This window comes from Alternaria conjuncta, assembly GCF_024043145.1.
Source record: "Alternaria conjuncta strain BMP 0040 chromosome Unknown scaffold_3, whole genome shotgun sequence".
In the NCBI taxonomy this organism is placed as follows: domain Eukaryota; kingdom Fungi; phylum Ascomycota; class Dothideomycetes; order Pleosporales; family Pleosporaceae; genus Alternaria; species Alternaria conjuncta.
In genome coordinates, this window is record NW_026250092.1 from 1,347,961 (window position 1) to 1,362,957 (window position 14,997).

The following is a 14,997-nucleotide window of genomic DNA, read 5'->3' on the forward strand; positions in this document are numbered from 1 at the left end:
ACAGTGTGTGAGAGAGGGACGGGGATGCGCGGATCGCGGTGGGTAGGAAGACGTTTATTTGGCGCCGGGTGGTAGCTTGACGTTGTTGGAGAGCCAGGCCTGTGGAGGTGTTAGTTGATGAAGGCGCAAATAGTTTATGCTGGGGAGATCGAAACGTACCAATCCTTCAAAGATACCCTCTCCTGTTGTCGCGCAGCTGGGCTCCACCTTCCATACGTGGTCTTTGGCGATCTTGTCTAATTGCAGACGGTCCGAGACTTCCTTTGGTCGCATAGCTATGTCATGTCAGCCAATATCCCTCACATACAACTTCTGGCATGTACGCACCTCCGCTGAGATCCTGCTTGTTCGCAAACACCAGCAACAGCGCATCCTTCATTTCTCGGTCCTGGATGATCCTTGTGAGTTCCTGCTTGGCCTCGTCGATGCGGGTGCGGTCGTTGGAGTCGATGACGAAGATGAGACCTTGGGTGCCTGCGATTGCGATTAGCCACGTCGTTCAATTGATGGATATCATAGGAGGCCGGGCAAGGTAGGAGCCATGCGCATGCAGTCGCGTGCATGTCGACTCGCCTACCCGGAACCGTGCCTCCGCGGCCCAACATACCAGAGAAGTAGTGTCTCCAGAGCGGACGGATCTTGTCCTGGCCGCCGACGTCCCAGACGTTGAATTTGGTGTTCTTGTATGTGACGGTCTCGACGTTGAAGCCGACGGTCGGGATCGTGGTGACGTCCTGGTCGAGCTTGAGCTTGTAGAGGATGGCTGGGGGAGTTAGCGACAGTGTATGTGGTGTGATGGTGGTGCGTACTGGTCTTCCCGGCGGCGTCGAGGCCCAGCATCAGCAGGCGCATCTCCTTGGAGCCGAAGACCTTGGCCATCATCTTGGATATTGAACCCCCCATGGTGCTGATTTACGCGTTATGGACTGGGTGGTGGTGTCGAGTGGGCGGTATATCGGCGAAAGCGAGCTATAACTAGTGCGCGCGACGGAGGACGGTAGACGGCAGGCTGTCGGGCGTGATAAGGCGTGAGGGTGAGATTCAATGGTGGTCGTGTGTGGGAGGAGACGTCAAGATGTAGACGGCACAGGAGATGCAAATGTGTAGCGACTCGGGACAGGGTCTCGCGTGGGCGCTGGCGCTGTTCATGAAATGAGGTTTCACGCTGCTCAGGAGTGAAACCGCAGCAGGCGCGTTGCAGATCGCAGCTGCCAAACGTCTGTGCTCCGCCCAACGGCTTGATCGTGACGGGTTCATCCTACACGCCAACCACACACCTCCATCACCGCCTCTCCTGCTTTTGCCTCAGTCGGCGAAAAGGGGCTCACAGCTCGACGACGCCCTTTGATTGCGAATCTTGGCTAAGATGAAGCAAAGGGTCTCCGCATGCGTTACTCGCTGCATCTGCATGCGCGTTGGCTGCACGATAGCTGCAGCTAGCCATATAGTTTCCAGCAGCCTCTCCTGCCGTGTGACTTTGCCGCCGCCGTTCGATTCACCGAATGCCGGCAAACGCAGGTACGCGGCGCTACTCCTGAGATTGATGAAGCCGTGGGGTCTGCGCCGTTCGCGTGGGAACTGGCAGCAGTTCACTCACTGCATCTTGCCTGTACACACGGCGTTACCGTGACGTATTCCGATCTTCCCGTTTGGCTAGCCCTCCTTCGGGATTTAGTCTCTGCTATAGCCGGCTCAAATATCGTCGAGGCCTGTTATCTCGGGCGAAATAAGCCGATGCAAGAAGTTTTCTGCGACTGGTTGCTCGAATCGTCCCTCCAACTGCCCGAGCCTGACTGCTATAGTCAAATGTTGGTCCGCGTTACGAATAGTTCTTCACAAGGCCTGTACACTGGCCATGCAGGGTTAGTACCGTCCACCATGACGTGGTACACCGTGCGGACCATGTGTTGAAAGAAGCATAACTACCGAGCTTGAGGGATTACTGAATCGGGGAGGAACCCTAGCGCCAAGCCTAAAGGAAACTTAAAAAACATCGTGTACAAAGCTGTGCCTAATGTTACGCTGTAGAAGACGTTATAGTGCATGCCTATAAGCTTATTAATTACTAGTTTACTAATTTAATCTTTTTTATTATTTTACTCTTAAACTTTAACTAAAATATATTTTACTTAATTTTTAAACTTTTTCTAACTTTAGCTTTTAATATTAATAAAAAAGTTATTATTACTAGTAGTAGTAGTTTAAGTAAAAACTTTCTTATAAAGTTATTTAAGAGCGTTATATTTACTTTAAGTAAAAAATTTAATATTAGTACTAAAGCTTATATTACTATAAATAAAATTAGCTACTACTATAAAGTAAAAATTTACTTATAAATTTACTTTTTTAAAGTAATTATAAGTAGCTTTAAAAAGTATAGTAAAGTTAGTAAACTTCTACTACTTAATATAAAAGTTATTAATAAAATAAGTAGTATATATTAAGTAACTAAAGTATACTTATAATATTAAGCCTACTTATTAAAAGATAAAAGTAGTTACTATCTTAAAGTATGTAAATAGAAATAAGTATAAAAAAATTAATATATAAGTATAAAGATTTTATAATTCTATTTTTTTTAAGTATTAGTAGTATATAACTATAATAGTATACTTTAGTTATTAAGTTAAGATTTTTCTAAGTTTCTATAGTTAAGAAATACTAAAGCCTAAGGCTTACTTTAGACACGTGATACAAAGCCGTGCTACCGAAAAGGAAGGTGTTCGTGAGCCATACGTGAGCTGTTCAATAATCGGAACGTAGTCTTCATTGGATGGAATGTATTCTTCCTCCATGGCTGCCAAATACTTTTTATGCAGGGCATTATTCTCCCTACCCCACCACTATGCAACGCCTCCAGGGCTTCTCGTAAGATGCTCGCCCAAGTTTCTCGTACTACTCTACACCTCTACGCCGACCACTATGCAACGACCCCACTACATCGTGAGAGCTTAGAATCCATCATCAATCCCCCGGCTCTTCTCCTCCTTCCTCCTCTCGTTATTAACATCCCACCACCACTGATGCGTCTCCCACATTGACTTCCCATCGTCCTCCTCCCAGGGCTTCGGACTAAGAATATAATGAATATTCTTGACATTCTCATCCCTCCAGATCACATCATGCACGCCCTTATTCCTCAGCGTCTTGAGCGCATTGTAGGTATACGGCAGCGTAACCCAGCGACCGTTGAACAGATCGCCCAGCAGCGATTGGTCAGCGAAGTCGTAGTCGCCGGATGCCTCGTTGGAGAGCTGCTCGAGGATCAGGTTGTAGGTTGCGAGCGAGGGGTTTACGACTTGGAGGCCGCCGTTGGGCATGCGGAGGCCGGCAGTTGAGGGGGCGCCTGTGTGCTGGGCGGTGGTGGGGTCGGCGTGTTGGGTTGTGAAGGCGCAGTTCTCTGGTATCCTAGAGTTGTGTTAGTCTACATATCATATGCATATGAAGGGAAAGAGACATACCAGTCCTTGGGGTAGTGCGGCTTCTTGAGCGGATTGCACACGCATGCGTGGCTCGCTGCAAACACTCTATCGCCCTTTCCGCCTGTACTCGGTGCGTCCAGCTGCAAGTCCATGAGCTCGTCCATGTTCTGCAAGACCAACATGTCACTGTCTAGCTGTACCACCCTCTCATACTCCTCGAGCGAGAACGGCGTAAGCTTGCTCCAGCAGTCGTAGAAGCGCGGGTCTGCGGTGAAGTCCTTGGACTTGATTGGCAGCAGGTACTTGACATGCTGTTTCGGTATGCCGCGCTCATCGAGCGCCTTGTGGCCTTCTTCGGGGAAGGTATCCGTGTACAAAGCGATGAGCGGGTACTTTGTGCCGTGCTTCTTGAGCGAGTAGTCGAGGGTAAGGAGACCGGTGAGGTATGCCGTGTTGGTGATGAGGGTCGTCCATACTGCGCCGATGTCAGTATAGCTCTTCCAAACGCGCCCCGCCAAACATCCAACATACCTTTCTTCGACTCTACACCCGCAGCGGGCGCTGTAGTCGCACTCGTAGTCGCCGACATGGTTACCTAGAACACGTGTATCGAATGCGCGCGCGCCAACAAAGTTATTAAAAAGTTAGTGAGAGCGACAACAGTCGATTAGCAACAGAAAGATCAAACCGCGCCATCCTCGGTCGCACACGATCGCAAGTGCATATGGAGGGGCAGCCGCTAATCTATGAAGGAACCATCGTACCAATCTGGCAAGCCAATCTCAAGGGTCCAGCCCTGGAGAGACAACCTTGGAAGGCACTAAAACGCGACTTTCGGGGGTCCGAACACCGATCTCTCGGCCCTGTCGACATCGTCACCACATCGCGGGCGCTTGTACGTTTCCGATATGCGGAACCTGCAAGTTGCCTACTGACCGCTGCTGACAATTCCACCGAGAATAATGGTTTGAATTGTTCGACGGCCCTGCTTCTCCCTACCTTCGCTTCTTCGTGATCTTTTTGACGTGTTGGATGCCTTTTGTGCTTTTTCTTGGACGCGAGGCATGATTCCGATATTGTACCGGAGAACAGCGACGCGACAATGGCTACCTCAGCCCTGAACCTGAAGACGAAGACTAGCGACTCACAGCCAGCGGCCACCGCGCTGATAGCTACCTCTGATGAGCCGAAGAAGTCTCCCAAGCACTACCGCGGCTTTGTCGCTGGGGTGTTCAGCGGCATTGCGAAGTTGTCTGGTAAATAAACATTCTCCCCAGCACATGCATTGAACATGGCTAACAGAGATAGTCGGTCACCCCTTCGACACGGTGAAAGTCCGCCTCCAAACGACCGAGAAAAGCCATTTCCGTGGCCCGGTAGATTGTCTGATGCAAACACTCCGCAAAGAAGGCTTCGCGGGGTTGTACAAGGGCGCTACACCACCGCTTGTAGGATGGATGTTCATGGACTCGATGTACGCAGACACATACCCCCCAAACAACTCACCATACTAACACCACAAAGTATGCTAGGCTCCCTAAGCGTCTACCGCCGCGTCCTCAACGACCGTGTCTTCAACCCCCCCTCACACCTCCAATTCGGCGAACAGCAGCGTAAACTACCCGTATACGGCCACGCGTTAGCAGGCACAATGGCAGGATGGACCGTATCCTTCATCGCCGCGCCGGTGGAACACATCAAAGCACGTCTGCAAGTCCAGTACGCCGCGGATAAGAAGTCACGTCTTTACTCCGGACCAATCGACTGCCTCAAGAAGATATACACTGGTCATGGAATGAGGGGTGTGTACCATGGTCTCAGCGCTACACTGCTCTTCCGCACATTCTTCTGCTTCTGGTGGGGAACCTATGACCTTTTTACACGGCAGCTGCAACAGCGGACTTCGCTGTCTGCTCCCGCTGTCAATTTCTGGGCGGGGGGTTTGTCGGCGCAGGTTTTTTGGTTGACGAGCTATCCGAGCGATGTGATTAAGCAGCGTATCATGACGGATCCGCTGGCACAAAGAAAGTTTCCGAGGTGGAGAGATGCCGCGAAAGCGGTGTACAGGGAGCAAGGTTGGAAAGGGTACTGGCGGGGTTTCGTGCCATGCTTCCTCAGGGCGTTCCCGGCGAATGCCATGGCATTGGTAGCGTTTGAGGGTGTCATGAGGAGTTTGCCGGAGTAAGGCGACACTTCACTCCCCTTGTTGTTCTAGACTTAGCGACTCATAGCATTGTGATACCACTCATAGATGATAGATGTATTATGTAGCCAAATACAATATAGCAAGAAGACGTTTCTCTTGTCGTCATATCATCAAGTCGTTGTCGTACCCTTTTGTTCATATCTCATGTCTCATAGCTTGCCTTTGCCGTCTTCGAGCTCGCAGAATGCCTTGAATGTTACCAAGCCCTCTGCGCCCTCCTCGTCCTCGGCATCAACATCGCTCTTGATGACGACCTCAGCAGTGGCACCAACGAAGTAGACGTAGCCCTCCTTGATCTCCTCCTCCTTTGGTCCCACGCTAATCGTTCCCTTGCCCTTGGTGCACAGGATGATGCTTGGTCCATCGATCGGATCAAATGTCGCCTTTCCACCTACCCGGTTAAGCGCAGTCCTTACTACGGCGAATTCGGGGATCGGTGGGTTGTACAGCTTGTTGCTGCTGTTGGAGCTATACGCTGGTGCGTTCAGTCTGACCTGTGAGTAGTCTCTAGGCTCCATCTTTTGCTCGCTGATCGGCGCATAGCTGTAGGTTAACATTTTCGTCAGGTTGTCCACGTCCTTGAACTTGGGTGTGAAGCCTGCGCGGACAACGTTGTCAGAGCTCGCCATGCACTCGATGATGTCGCCGGAGAGGTAGGCGTGAATGTCATCAGCCTTGAGGAACATGGCTTCGCCGATGTCGAGCTTAACGTAGTTGAGGAAGAACTGGACGAAGAGGCCAATGTCACCGGGGAATTGAGAGTTGAGGCGTACGACAAGGTCTGCGAGTTCTTTCCCGTCGTTGGAGGGTGGGCCGCCGTCCGCGAACTTGTCGCCCTCAGACTCCGCTGCCTTGACAAGCTCTTCGCTGGCAGATGATAGCGCGTCCTTGTCCGTGTTCATGAGCTTTGTAAAGGCAGACTGCAGAGCCTTTTTGTTCTCCTGCATATCCTCTTCCTTGTCCGATGTCTCCTTGCCACTGATGGTGTCTTCAAACTTCTTCGCCTCTTCTTCGCCGACGAGCTTGCGCAATGAAGGGACGGTCTTCAGGAAGTGTGCGATTTCGGCGAGGGGTCGGAAGCCGCAGAGGCCGTCGAAGGGAGTGACCGCAATGGTCATTTCGGGCTTGTGGTTGTCATCTAGTAAGGTCAGTACTTATGTTGGAAATTTCCGTAATTATGCTGACCTGGGTAGTTCTTGGGGTCGCTTGCATGCAACTGTTCGGCAAGCTTCTTGTTCGGGTGTGCCTGGATGCTCAGGGCCTTGTTGATGGAGAGGACCTTGAACAGGAAGGGAAGCTTGTTCTCATAGCGCTCGGCAATCTCTGTTGATAACAGGGCTTGGTTTTCTTCGAAGAGGTCGAGAAGCGTTCGCTGGGTTTCCTTGTCTTTGGAAGGGAGCGACGGGTGTGTGCCCATCCATAGCTAACCGTGTCAACGACGCGTCAATCGCAGGCCGGAATTTCATACCTCGGCATATGGCTTCTCCTCTTCAATCGAGAAGTCTGAAGCGTTTGCAGCGTGGAACTTGGCGGCTGCAGACTCTTTGCCGACTTTGCCTGCGTTGGTTCAGCATACTGCTGGGGCGAAGGTGAGTGATGACGCGGGGCACGCACCCCAGTCGTAGCTGTTCACACCTGAAAATAGTTAGTCAATGTTGGCTCAAACCAATTTCACTATCTAGTCCTACCGCATTCCAGTCTGATAAGAGGGTTCCGCATCTTGAATATGGTTCGGTCGAGTGTGGAGGTTGCGTATGTATTGCGATGCCGCGAATTGGCGGAGGAGCTCTGGGCGGGGTCCACTTGTTTGGTCCCGCACAATCGTCACCCTGCCGTTGGTTTAGGCTCATCCCCTCTCCCATGACTAGCGTACCCTACCCTGCATCCCGCCGACTACATGCCCCGACGTTGATCATCTGCAGCTACTTCCCTTCCTCCACCTCAGTCTGTCGCTTCCACACCACCACATGAACTATCTGCAGCGCCTTAGGTAACACGAAAAGAGCTGGGGAGTTGACGGGCCACAACTTCCTCAACATGGCAGCCCGCAGCAGGCCCCGTGGTCAGTTGAAGGAGGAGTTCGACGAGGAAAGAGCCCTCTGGAACTCGATCAAAGCTGACGGACGTCGCGTTGATCAACTCATGGTACGAATATACTTTCTTCATTAACACCAGCATTACAATCTGCATCTCCATATCTATCGCCAGCATTCCTCACCATGAGCGAAATACCGCGTAGTCTTCGCGATTCTGACGGCTACGTGGGCCATAACCGAAATAAATATGGAAGAGATCCAGAGGAGGAGCGGGATCTCTGGAAACAGATCAAGACAGATGCCAGACGCGCCGACAAATGCATGGTATTACACAGACCGTGCCTTGTCGCATGCATTACATAAATCATCTACACATAAATCCGCTTCCTTGCTGACATGCCGCAGAAAGAGTCGGATGCCTTGCAAGAGAAAATCACCGCCCTCGTCGCAGAACAGTCTGCTCGTCAGCGTTCGTTGCCCAACTGACTACTACACATTCGTCCCACTGTGCTAACCCGGCTAGACCGCGGCGAGGAAACCTCAGCCCGTATTGATGACGAGCTTGAAGACCTCCTGCGCGAAAACATACGTAATCTAAACGAGGCACAGACCCTTCTCCAGCAGGTCGAAGGCGGCAACGATGTCTCCACTCAGATAGAACTCCTGGCTGCCCTCCGTCAGTCGGAAGAGGCCCCGCCCTCAGCATCACGAGCCACCAGCGTTGGGCACGGAAAGTCTGGACGCGACCGCCAAGGCAAGCGAAAGCATAACGACAACATCGACGACCGCGACAGCATGGCTGCGGACAGTCCTGGAGGTCCCAGTCCGAAGGTCGTTATCAGCAGTCAGAAAGATCGACTGGTAGCCAAGTCGGGCAGTAGCAGAGCAGGATCGGTACCTGTTGCGAGAGAGGGCAGTGTGAAGATGGACGAAGACGACTCGGGTAAGGGTAAGATGGTTCTTCCTCCTTCCAAAACCAAGCCCACAATCAAGTACAAGACCAAGCGTTGAGCTGTACTTTGCTATCGGCGTTCACCTTAGACGGCAGACGATACCCACTGGCATTTTTCCTTTCGGCTTGTTCGAGGTTTGTAGTCGGATAGGCAAGCTCATAATCTCACCTCATCTGATCTCATACTTCTTTTTATGTGCTCATGCCACCATGTACCATCTCTTCTATCACAGCGCCCTTTTTACACATCATCCCAAGTCCCTTCAGACACCACGTCAACTGACGATATTATTATAGAAATCCGACCACGTCTTTCGCCACAGACCGAGGTCCTCTACCGAAACAACGCGAAGAATCGCTCTTCGGCGTCCTCCATGTCGTTCGAGGGCGAGGGCATCTTATGCCGCGTGACATCCGTAATCGGCGAAGGAAAGCAACGTCGGTACGAAATCATTGATGCTGATCCGGACCCACCGACACCATCAGTTCCATACCGTGCTTCCGTCAATCACCTCATACCCATCCCACCACCCTCATCAAACACCACATTACCAGACCTAAGCAAAGGAAAGAACGTGCTTGCTCTCTACCCAGGTACCACTACTTTCTACAAAGCGGAAGTGGTGGCTGTCTGGAAGCAGAGTGATGGTAAGGTCAAGAAAGAAGATGGTGGCAAAGAAGGAGATGGCGTGGACAATCTCGTTAGGTTGAGGTTTGAAGGTGAAGATGAGGCAGATCGCGAGATGAGTGTAGAAAGGAGGTATGTGCTGCCTGATAGATGAGCGAGTAGCACTTCGGCTCCCCAAGGAGGGATGGACTTTCGGTCATAGTAGGCTCGCATCGAGTCTCGTTGTGGAGTGTTGGATACCATTGGGAGAGGATACCTCTTGTGGTGTATTTTTGCTTTTTACCCTCGCATACTTTAGTCACGCTTTCTTTACCTAGTACTATCGATACCTTATCACTAAAAAGTCATACCCATCTGCAATGGTTCGCTGTCCAGTCAAGCCATAGACCTCGGGAGTGTGGCCAAGCCGCTAGCACCAAAGCAAGCAAGCGCCATCTGGACACGTCCCAGAGCGCATCGCCAACAAGCCTCAAGACTCCGCAACGCGAACCAACCTGACCCCGCACAAGACGCAGAAAAGCATTCTATACCCCGATCTAGTGTCGCGTCACTGAGAAGATCTTGGTAGGCGCCTACGATCCCACCATCAGACTTCCAATCCAATCACAAGCCCGACTACCGAAGCCATCAAGCCCGCGCCGCACGCCAACTCCACCAATATCCGCAGCTACCTAATCTCCACCACCCACCCACACTATTGTCGCCATGAACAACTTCTCTTTCCTCGAGTCCTCCCAACAACAACAAGCCCAGCAACAGCACAATCAAAATCGCCCCCCGCCCTCTCCCTCACATTCACAAGCCGGCAGTATTGCAGGATCGCAAGTTAACGGCGGCGGCCAAAACGGCGTTCCAATGGTTAATGGCCTACCCAGCGGCGGCCAGCAGACGGACATGAACCATCTGTGGGCGGTGGTGCAGCAGCTGAGTCAATTGCTAGAAGAGAACAAGGCGCAAACGAGGGGTATCGTGGAGGGTGTCGCTGCGATACAAGGGAGGGCTGCACAAGAAGAGGGAGGCGAGGTCGGTGGGCTCAATCCGAGAATTGCGAGTGGAATGGGCATGAGGGAGGTTAATGGAGAGATCAATGGTATGTGGAGTCTGTATTGAGAGAGTTTGGACGGCGACATCACCCGTCTGGACTCGGATGAACACATACTAACACACATTACAGCAGCGACAGTAGCACATCTACAATCACAGCTCTCGAGCGCGCAAACAACCATCGCATCCCTAACCTCAACCAATACATCGCTCTCCGCCCTCCTCACCGACTACGAATCCGCTTTGACCCTTCTCCTCGATAAACTTCGTCCGTACGCCTATTCGCAAACCTCCGCCATGCTTGCTCTGCACAAACACTACCAGGGGCTTCTTGACCAAGAACGCTCGACATCTATGGCGCTGCGGCTTGAACACGCAGACTGGCAGGCTGGGCTGAGTCGCGTCGCGGAGAACGCAAGGAGCGCATTAAGATGCCAGAGCGAAGTCGAACAAGGATTGAGGGGCAGATGTAAAGAGTTGGGAGAAGAGAATCGCGTGTTGAGACGGATGGTGGGATGGGAAGAGAGGGAAAGTAGTGATGATGAGGGCGAGGACAAGGCGTAGTTGAGCTCCTGTGAGATATCACAGAAGGTCCATCTTTCACGCAATTTTGTTATGCATAGCGTTGGCGTTTGGGGATATCACAAGTCGGTCACGCTTTAGGAGGGGCATACCCACGGCTGGCGTATTCTTTCACCAATTGGACGACACTGGAAGACAGCAACGTCAGACATACTCAGTTACAAGCTCCCACGTCACTTTCGAGCAAAGAAAACTCTGGATACATTTCTACACGAAAGTAGTAACGTTCGCCGAATCTCTCATTTGAAACCGCCCCGATATCGTACACTGGAAGTTTACTATACAGGACGCATCACCCGTCCCCTGGAGCCACCAACATCTCCACCGTTCTCTCCATAACGATAGAAAATCGCAATCCACCCCACGACATGATACGCATCCGCATCCCTCACAACTCCCAAAAAATCTCCTTCAAAACCATGCACGTCATAAGTACCATCGTCTTGATACACAACCGAGGCTACGTTGTGCATCTCGCAAAGGATGGTGTGGCCCTCTGACCTGAGCCAGGAGCGCGTGTCGGCCACGTCTTGTTGCGAGACTGTGGGATGGGCGGGAGGTAGGTCGGCTAGTTCTGTGGCCGGGGGGAGAGGAAAGAGAGAGTCTGTTGATGGAGATGTTGAGGGTGGAGATGGTGAAGATGGGGATGGAGATTGGGAGCGCGAATGACGGCGCTGTACTTCTCCATAGGGTAGTATTTCAGCGCTCCTGAAATCGTGTAATTCGTGCAAGGCTCCTACGACGATCTCTGCGTTTAGTTCTTCCCGGAAACGTTGATGGATAGCATCGTTGCGTGCTATGATAGCTTGCTCAATTGTACCGCTGTTCATTGGACTTGGTTCGGGATCGGAAAGTTCGAAGCCTTCAGGATGGGGAAGTTCAGAGGGGTCTTGACTGGTTGCGTCCTCGAGGATTTCGCCATCCTCTGAACCTTCTTCGTGCTCGTGGGCATGAGCAGATGCCCACCTCTCGTAGTCCTCTGAATCCTCGTCAGCCTGACGGTCGTCGTCGTGTTGCTCTTGCTGGTGATCCTCATTGCCCCCTGCATTCTCCGCGGCCCTCGCTTCGAATTCTTGCATATTCTGCGGGACCCAGACTTCGCCAATGAAGTTGGAACCCCTAATCATCCAGTTCACACAGTTCACTAGCCCACTGCGTCTCGTCTCAAGCTCTTGGCTTTCCCTAGAGCCAGCAAGACCATCCTCGCTGAGCCTGTTCCGGATATGATTCGCTACGATAAGCTCAAGCCAGTTGTCCCCGATCTCTTCATGCCAGTCGCATATAAACTCGTGCGCTTGGGGATGATGTTCACGATGCCAATGCCTCCTCACTTCGCATACAATGTACACTAAATCCGGGTGATCATCCCGGATTTCTGCATCGTACCATGAGTCAGCGTAACGCATAAGCCAGTAGTAAGCCTCGCGGTTGTATACAGCCTCGTTGTGCTCTTCTTCGTTATCGCGTATTTGTTCGGGTGTCAGAGCATTAAAGAGACAGAAGACCGTCCGGCACATGGGACAGGCGTTGCGGTTCTCACTGGCTGATTTCATCCAGTGGAGACAACATTCATTGTGGAAGATGTGGCCGCATGGAAGGCGCACTGCAACGCCATTGTCCCAGTTGAAGTCTTCCCAGCATATACTGCAAGAGTCGGGAAGCTGCTCGGAGTACTGAACGGACCCATCCATGGTAGCTATGAATTGCCCCATTGCGGGCAAGTCTGGCATGACACCATCTTGCTGGTCAGGAACTGAAGCGGAAGTTTGCATCGACATGGTTGAGTTGAGTTAGGGGTGTTGCTTGCTTGACAGTTGGGGGCAAACGAGTGGAAGCTCATATACAGACTCCTTGGGGTTCATCGGATCTTTCCCACAGGGAAAGTGATGCTCAGTACATGTTGCGGGTAGGGTATTTCACTTCGCGCATCGCCACGACTATATACCCCACATGTACTGCTACCTATAGCCATTCACTATGAAGGCAGTCACATGGCTATATATAAAGCACGAGAAGCGGAATCACCCACCGCTGCAGTCCACACTAAAAACACACTCGCACACCACACTCAACCAGCTCGCAAACCCTGCGCTGATATGGCGTCCAACAACCTCCCCAGCCTCGAGCACTTCCTCGGCGAGCGAATTCATCAACAAGCCCGAGACTTCGGGACCATCCGCGACTCGAACTGCGCGATATGTCTGGAGCTCCTGCAGGTAGACCCCCAAGAACCGAGTACCCGCCTCGCTCAACTCCCCTGTCAACATACACTGCACCTCCAATGTCTACGAGACATGACGGAAGGCTACACCGACAACCGCAACAAGTGCCCAAGCTGTCGACAAGAGCTCTTCGAATTGAACTTGCTACCCCCAGCAACGGAAGCGCTTGCGCGCAAAGATAAGGAGACGTATTACGACCGTGATGCGTCTTTTGACACCAAGCGCTATACCGAGCTATTGACGATCACGGACAACCTTTTCGACGAGCAACTCAGACTCCATGGAACTGGTGCGGAGTGCTATATCGGGATACCAAAACGTGTATGCGCATCGCGGATCCAGGCGGGGCTTCAATGGGTTATGATATGTGAGATGCACGCTGCGGCTGAATCTGCATGGTTGGAGCTTGAGGTTGCTCGGCGTGTGGAGGACCAACTTAGACATGCTAATATGTTGGAGACTTGGTCCGGGCGTATCTTCATGGGTGCGTTGGAGGTCATGCAGGATATGTTCGATGAACAGTTCCAGTGTTCGGATGATGAGCGCGAGCCCGAGGATCGTGTTTCGGTAACGGAAGACGAAGAGATGGAGGAAGATGAAGAGGAAGCTGAAGAAGAGGGACATGAACGACCGAACCCGCAGCCCTTAAGAGGGTCCATGAACGAGATTTTCGGCGGAGCTCTTGCAGCGCCGTGGACTCCTACATCTCGAGATTATCGTCCGACCGAACAGTCTCCAAGCCCTCCGAGGGTTACACCACGGCGGTGGTCAACCCAGAGTCTCCCACTACCAAGCCCGGACACGACATTGATGGTCGAAGACTGGCAAAGAGAGACGCAGTCAGCACCGTCAGCTGCAAGTTCACCTACATTTTCACATACATCATCAGACGACATGTTCGCAGCCCACGTATTAAGTAATGTCGGCCAACAAAACCAAAGCGCTCAGCAGCGTTTCCTCCAAACCCGCGAGAGACTTCGGCGAGATCGAGTCATCGTCCTTGAGGTACTTAATGTGGCCTCGGTGGAGATATATGGGCACCGGGCGCGACGGATCAAACTGCTTTCTGGGGTTGTGATTGGTATTGTGAGGGATGTTGATGGATATGATATGGTGGGTAGTATGGCGGTATTTTGGCGTTGGAAAGCACAGAGTTGATGTGATTCGAGTGCGTTTGGACGTCAGAATGACGGGTGATGGGTTGGTTTGCAGGTTACAAACGCTTTTGGTGTGTTCGAGTGAAGGGGTGTCAATTGATCTGTTGGCTTCGATCGTTTGAGGTTCGTGGCGCCTGACCTTCGCGTTGCCTCGTCGGGACGACATGGTGTTTTAAGAAAGGTGATGGCGTCATTGACAAACGACGTTCACGCCGACAGCGCACGTTGGACGTCACGCTGATGAATACTTCGTCCCATGTATTCCCCCTCTAGCGCCATCTCAGATGTATAAGTACCTCTCCAATCCCCCCAACTTCTTCTTTCCTCATCACTCAGACATGGTCAGACCAAAAATGACTACCCTCACATGGGATGTCTGTCTAAAAACACGATTTCTACCTGGTCATGGGTTTTGCTGGAGTTGAGAAGAAGATTGCGATGTGGATCGATATGACTTGAGATGGTCTATTGACATGGTCTATTGACATGGCGCACTAAATTTTAATTTGAGATGTGACTCTGAACATGACTTTCGCACCAGATTTTGGTACCCAAGCATAAAAGACATGGATAAAAATAGGAGATTTTTGAATAAGCAATGATTAGAATAACGGACGAATAACCATCCCAACTCGCATGCCCAGACGTCCGCTCGCTAACCCCCGTCCTTACCCCAGACTTCTACCTCGGCACAACTAGCAGTCCCCCGCTTATCGCACCTCAGCACTTTCACTTCCGTCCCCCGTCC

General features: G+C 51.7%; 8 protein-coding genes across 8 annotated transcripts; 4 read left to right on the forward strand and 4 right to left on the reverse strand.

Annotated features, from left to right (window-relative positions):
• Positions 1–54: 54 nt before the first annotated feature.
• ARF6 (ADP-ribosylation factor, Arf Arf6) lies at positions 55–903 on the reverse strand (the record flags this gene model as incomplete). The annotated part of the gene is made up of 5 exons (XM_051466710.1): positions 55–99; positions 160–275; positions 328–474; positions 578–763; positions 810–903. The coding sequence occupies 5 exons, from the start codon at positions 901–903 to the stop codon at positions 55–57; spliced, it is 588 nt and encodes a 195-aa protein (XP_051329565.1).
• A 2,048-nt stretch (positions 904–2,951) lies between these two features.
• J4E85_002433 (uncharacterized protein) lies at positions 2,952–4,011 on the reverse strand (the record flags this gene model as incomplete). The annotated part of the gene is made up of 3 exons (XM_051466711.1): positions 2,952–3,408; positions 3,462–3,897; positions 3,954–4,011. The coding sequence occupies 3 exons, from the start codon at positions 4,009–4,011 to the stop codon at positions 2,952–2,954; spliced, it is 951 nt and encodes a 316-aa protein (XP_051329566.1).
• A 513-nt stretch (positions 4,012–4,524) lies between these two features.
• J4E85_002434 (uncharacterized protein) lies at positions 4,525–5,607 on the forward strand (the record flags this gene model as incomplete). Its single annotated transcript, XM_051466712.1, has 3 exons — positions 4,525–4,678; positions 4,731–4,896; positions 4,947–5,607. The coding sequence occupies 3 exons, from the start codon at positions 4,525–4,527 to the stop codon at positions 5,605–5,607; spliced, it is 981 nt and encodes a 326-aa protein (XP_051329567.1).
• A 170-nt stretch (positions 5,608–5,777) lies between these two features.
• On the reverse strand, positions 5,778–7,347 carry J4E85_002435 (uncharacterized protein; the record flags this gene model as incomplete). The annotated part of the gene is made up of 5 exons (XM_051466713.1): positions 5,778–6,766; positions 6,814–7,051; positions 7,097–7,185; positions 7,243–7,263; positions 7,317–7,347. 5 exons carry the CDS (start codon positions 7,345–7,347, stop codon positions 5,778–5,780), a joined length of 1,368 nt encoding a protein of 455 aa, XP_051329568.1.
• Positions 7,348–7,665: 318 nt separating this feature from the next.
• J4E85_002436 (uncharacterized protein) lies at positions 7,666–9,398 on the forward strand (the record flags this gene model as incomplete). Its single annotated transcript, XM_051466714.1, has 4 exons — positions 7,666–7,773; positions 8,070–8,133; positions 8,188–8,613; positions 8,914–9,398. 4 exons carry the CDS (start codon positions 7,666–7,668, stop codon positions 9,396–9,398), a joined length of 1,083 nt encoding a protein of 360 aa, XP_051329569.1.
• A 551-nt stretch (positions 9,399–9,949) lies between these two features.
• Positions 9,950–10,852, forward strand: J4E85_002437 (uncharacterized protein; the record flags this gene model as incomplete). Its single annotated transcript, XM_051466715.1, has 2 exons — positions 9,950–10,334; positions 10,419–10,852. The coding sequence occupies 2 exons, from the start codon at positions 9,950–9,952 to the stop codon at positions 10,850–10,852; spliced, it is 819 nt and encodes a 272-aa protein (XP_051329570.1).
• Positions 10,853–11,330: 478 nt separating this feature from the next.
• J4E85_002438 (uncharacterized protein) lies at positions 11,331–12,648 on the reverse strand (the record flags this gene model as incomplete). Its single annotated transcript, XM_051466716.1, has 3 exons — positions 11,331–11,438; positions 11,551–12,082; positions 12,218–12,648. 3 exons carry the CDS (start codon positions 12,646–12,648, stop codon positions 11,331–11,333), a joined length of 1,071 nt encoding a protein of 356 aa, XP_051329571.1.
• A 318-nt stretch (positions 12,649–12,966) lies between these two features.
• Positions 12,967–14,012, forward strand: J4E85_002439 (uncharacterized protein; the record flags this gene model as incomplete). Its single annotated transcript, XM_051466717.1, is given in 2 exon segments — positions 12,967–13,810; positions 13,825–14,012. The coding sequence occupies 2 exon segments, from the start codon at positions 12,967–12,969 to the stop codon at positions 14,010–14,012; spliced, it is 1,032 nt and encodes a 343-aa protein (XP_051329572.1).
• Positions 14,013–14,997: the final 985 nt, after the last annotated feature.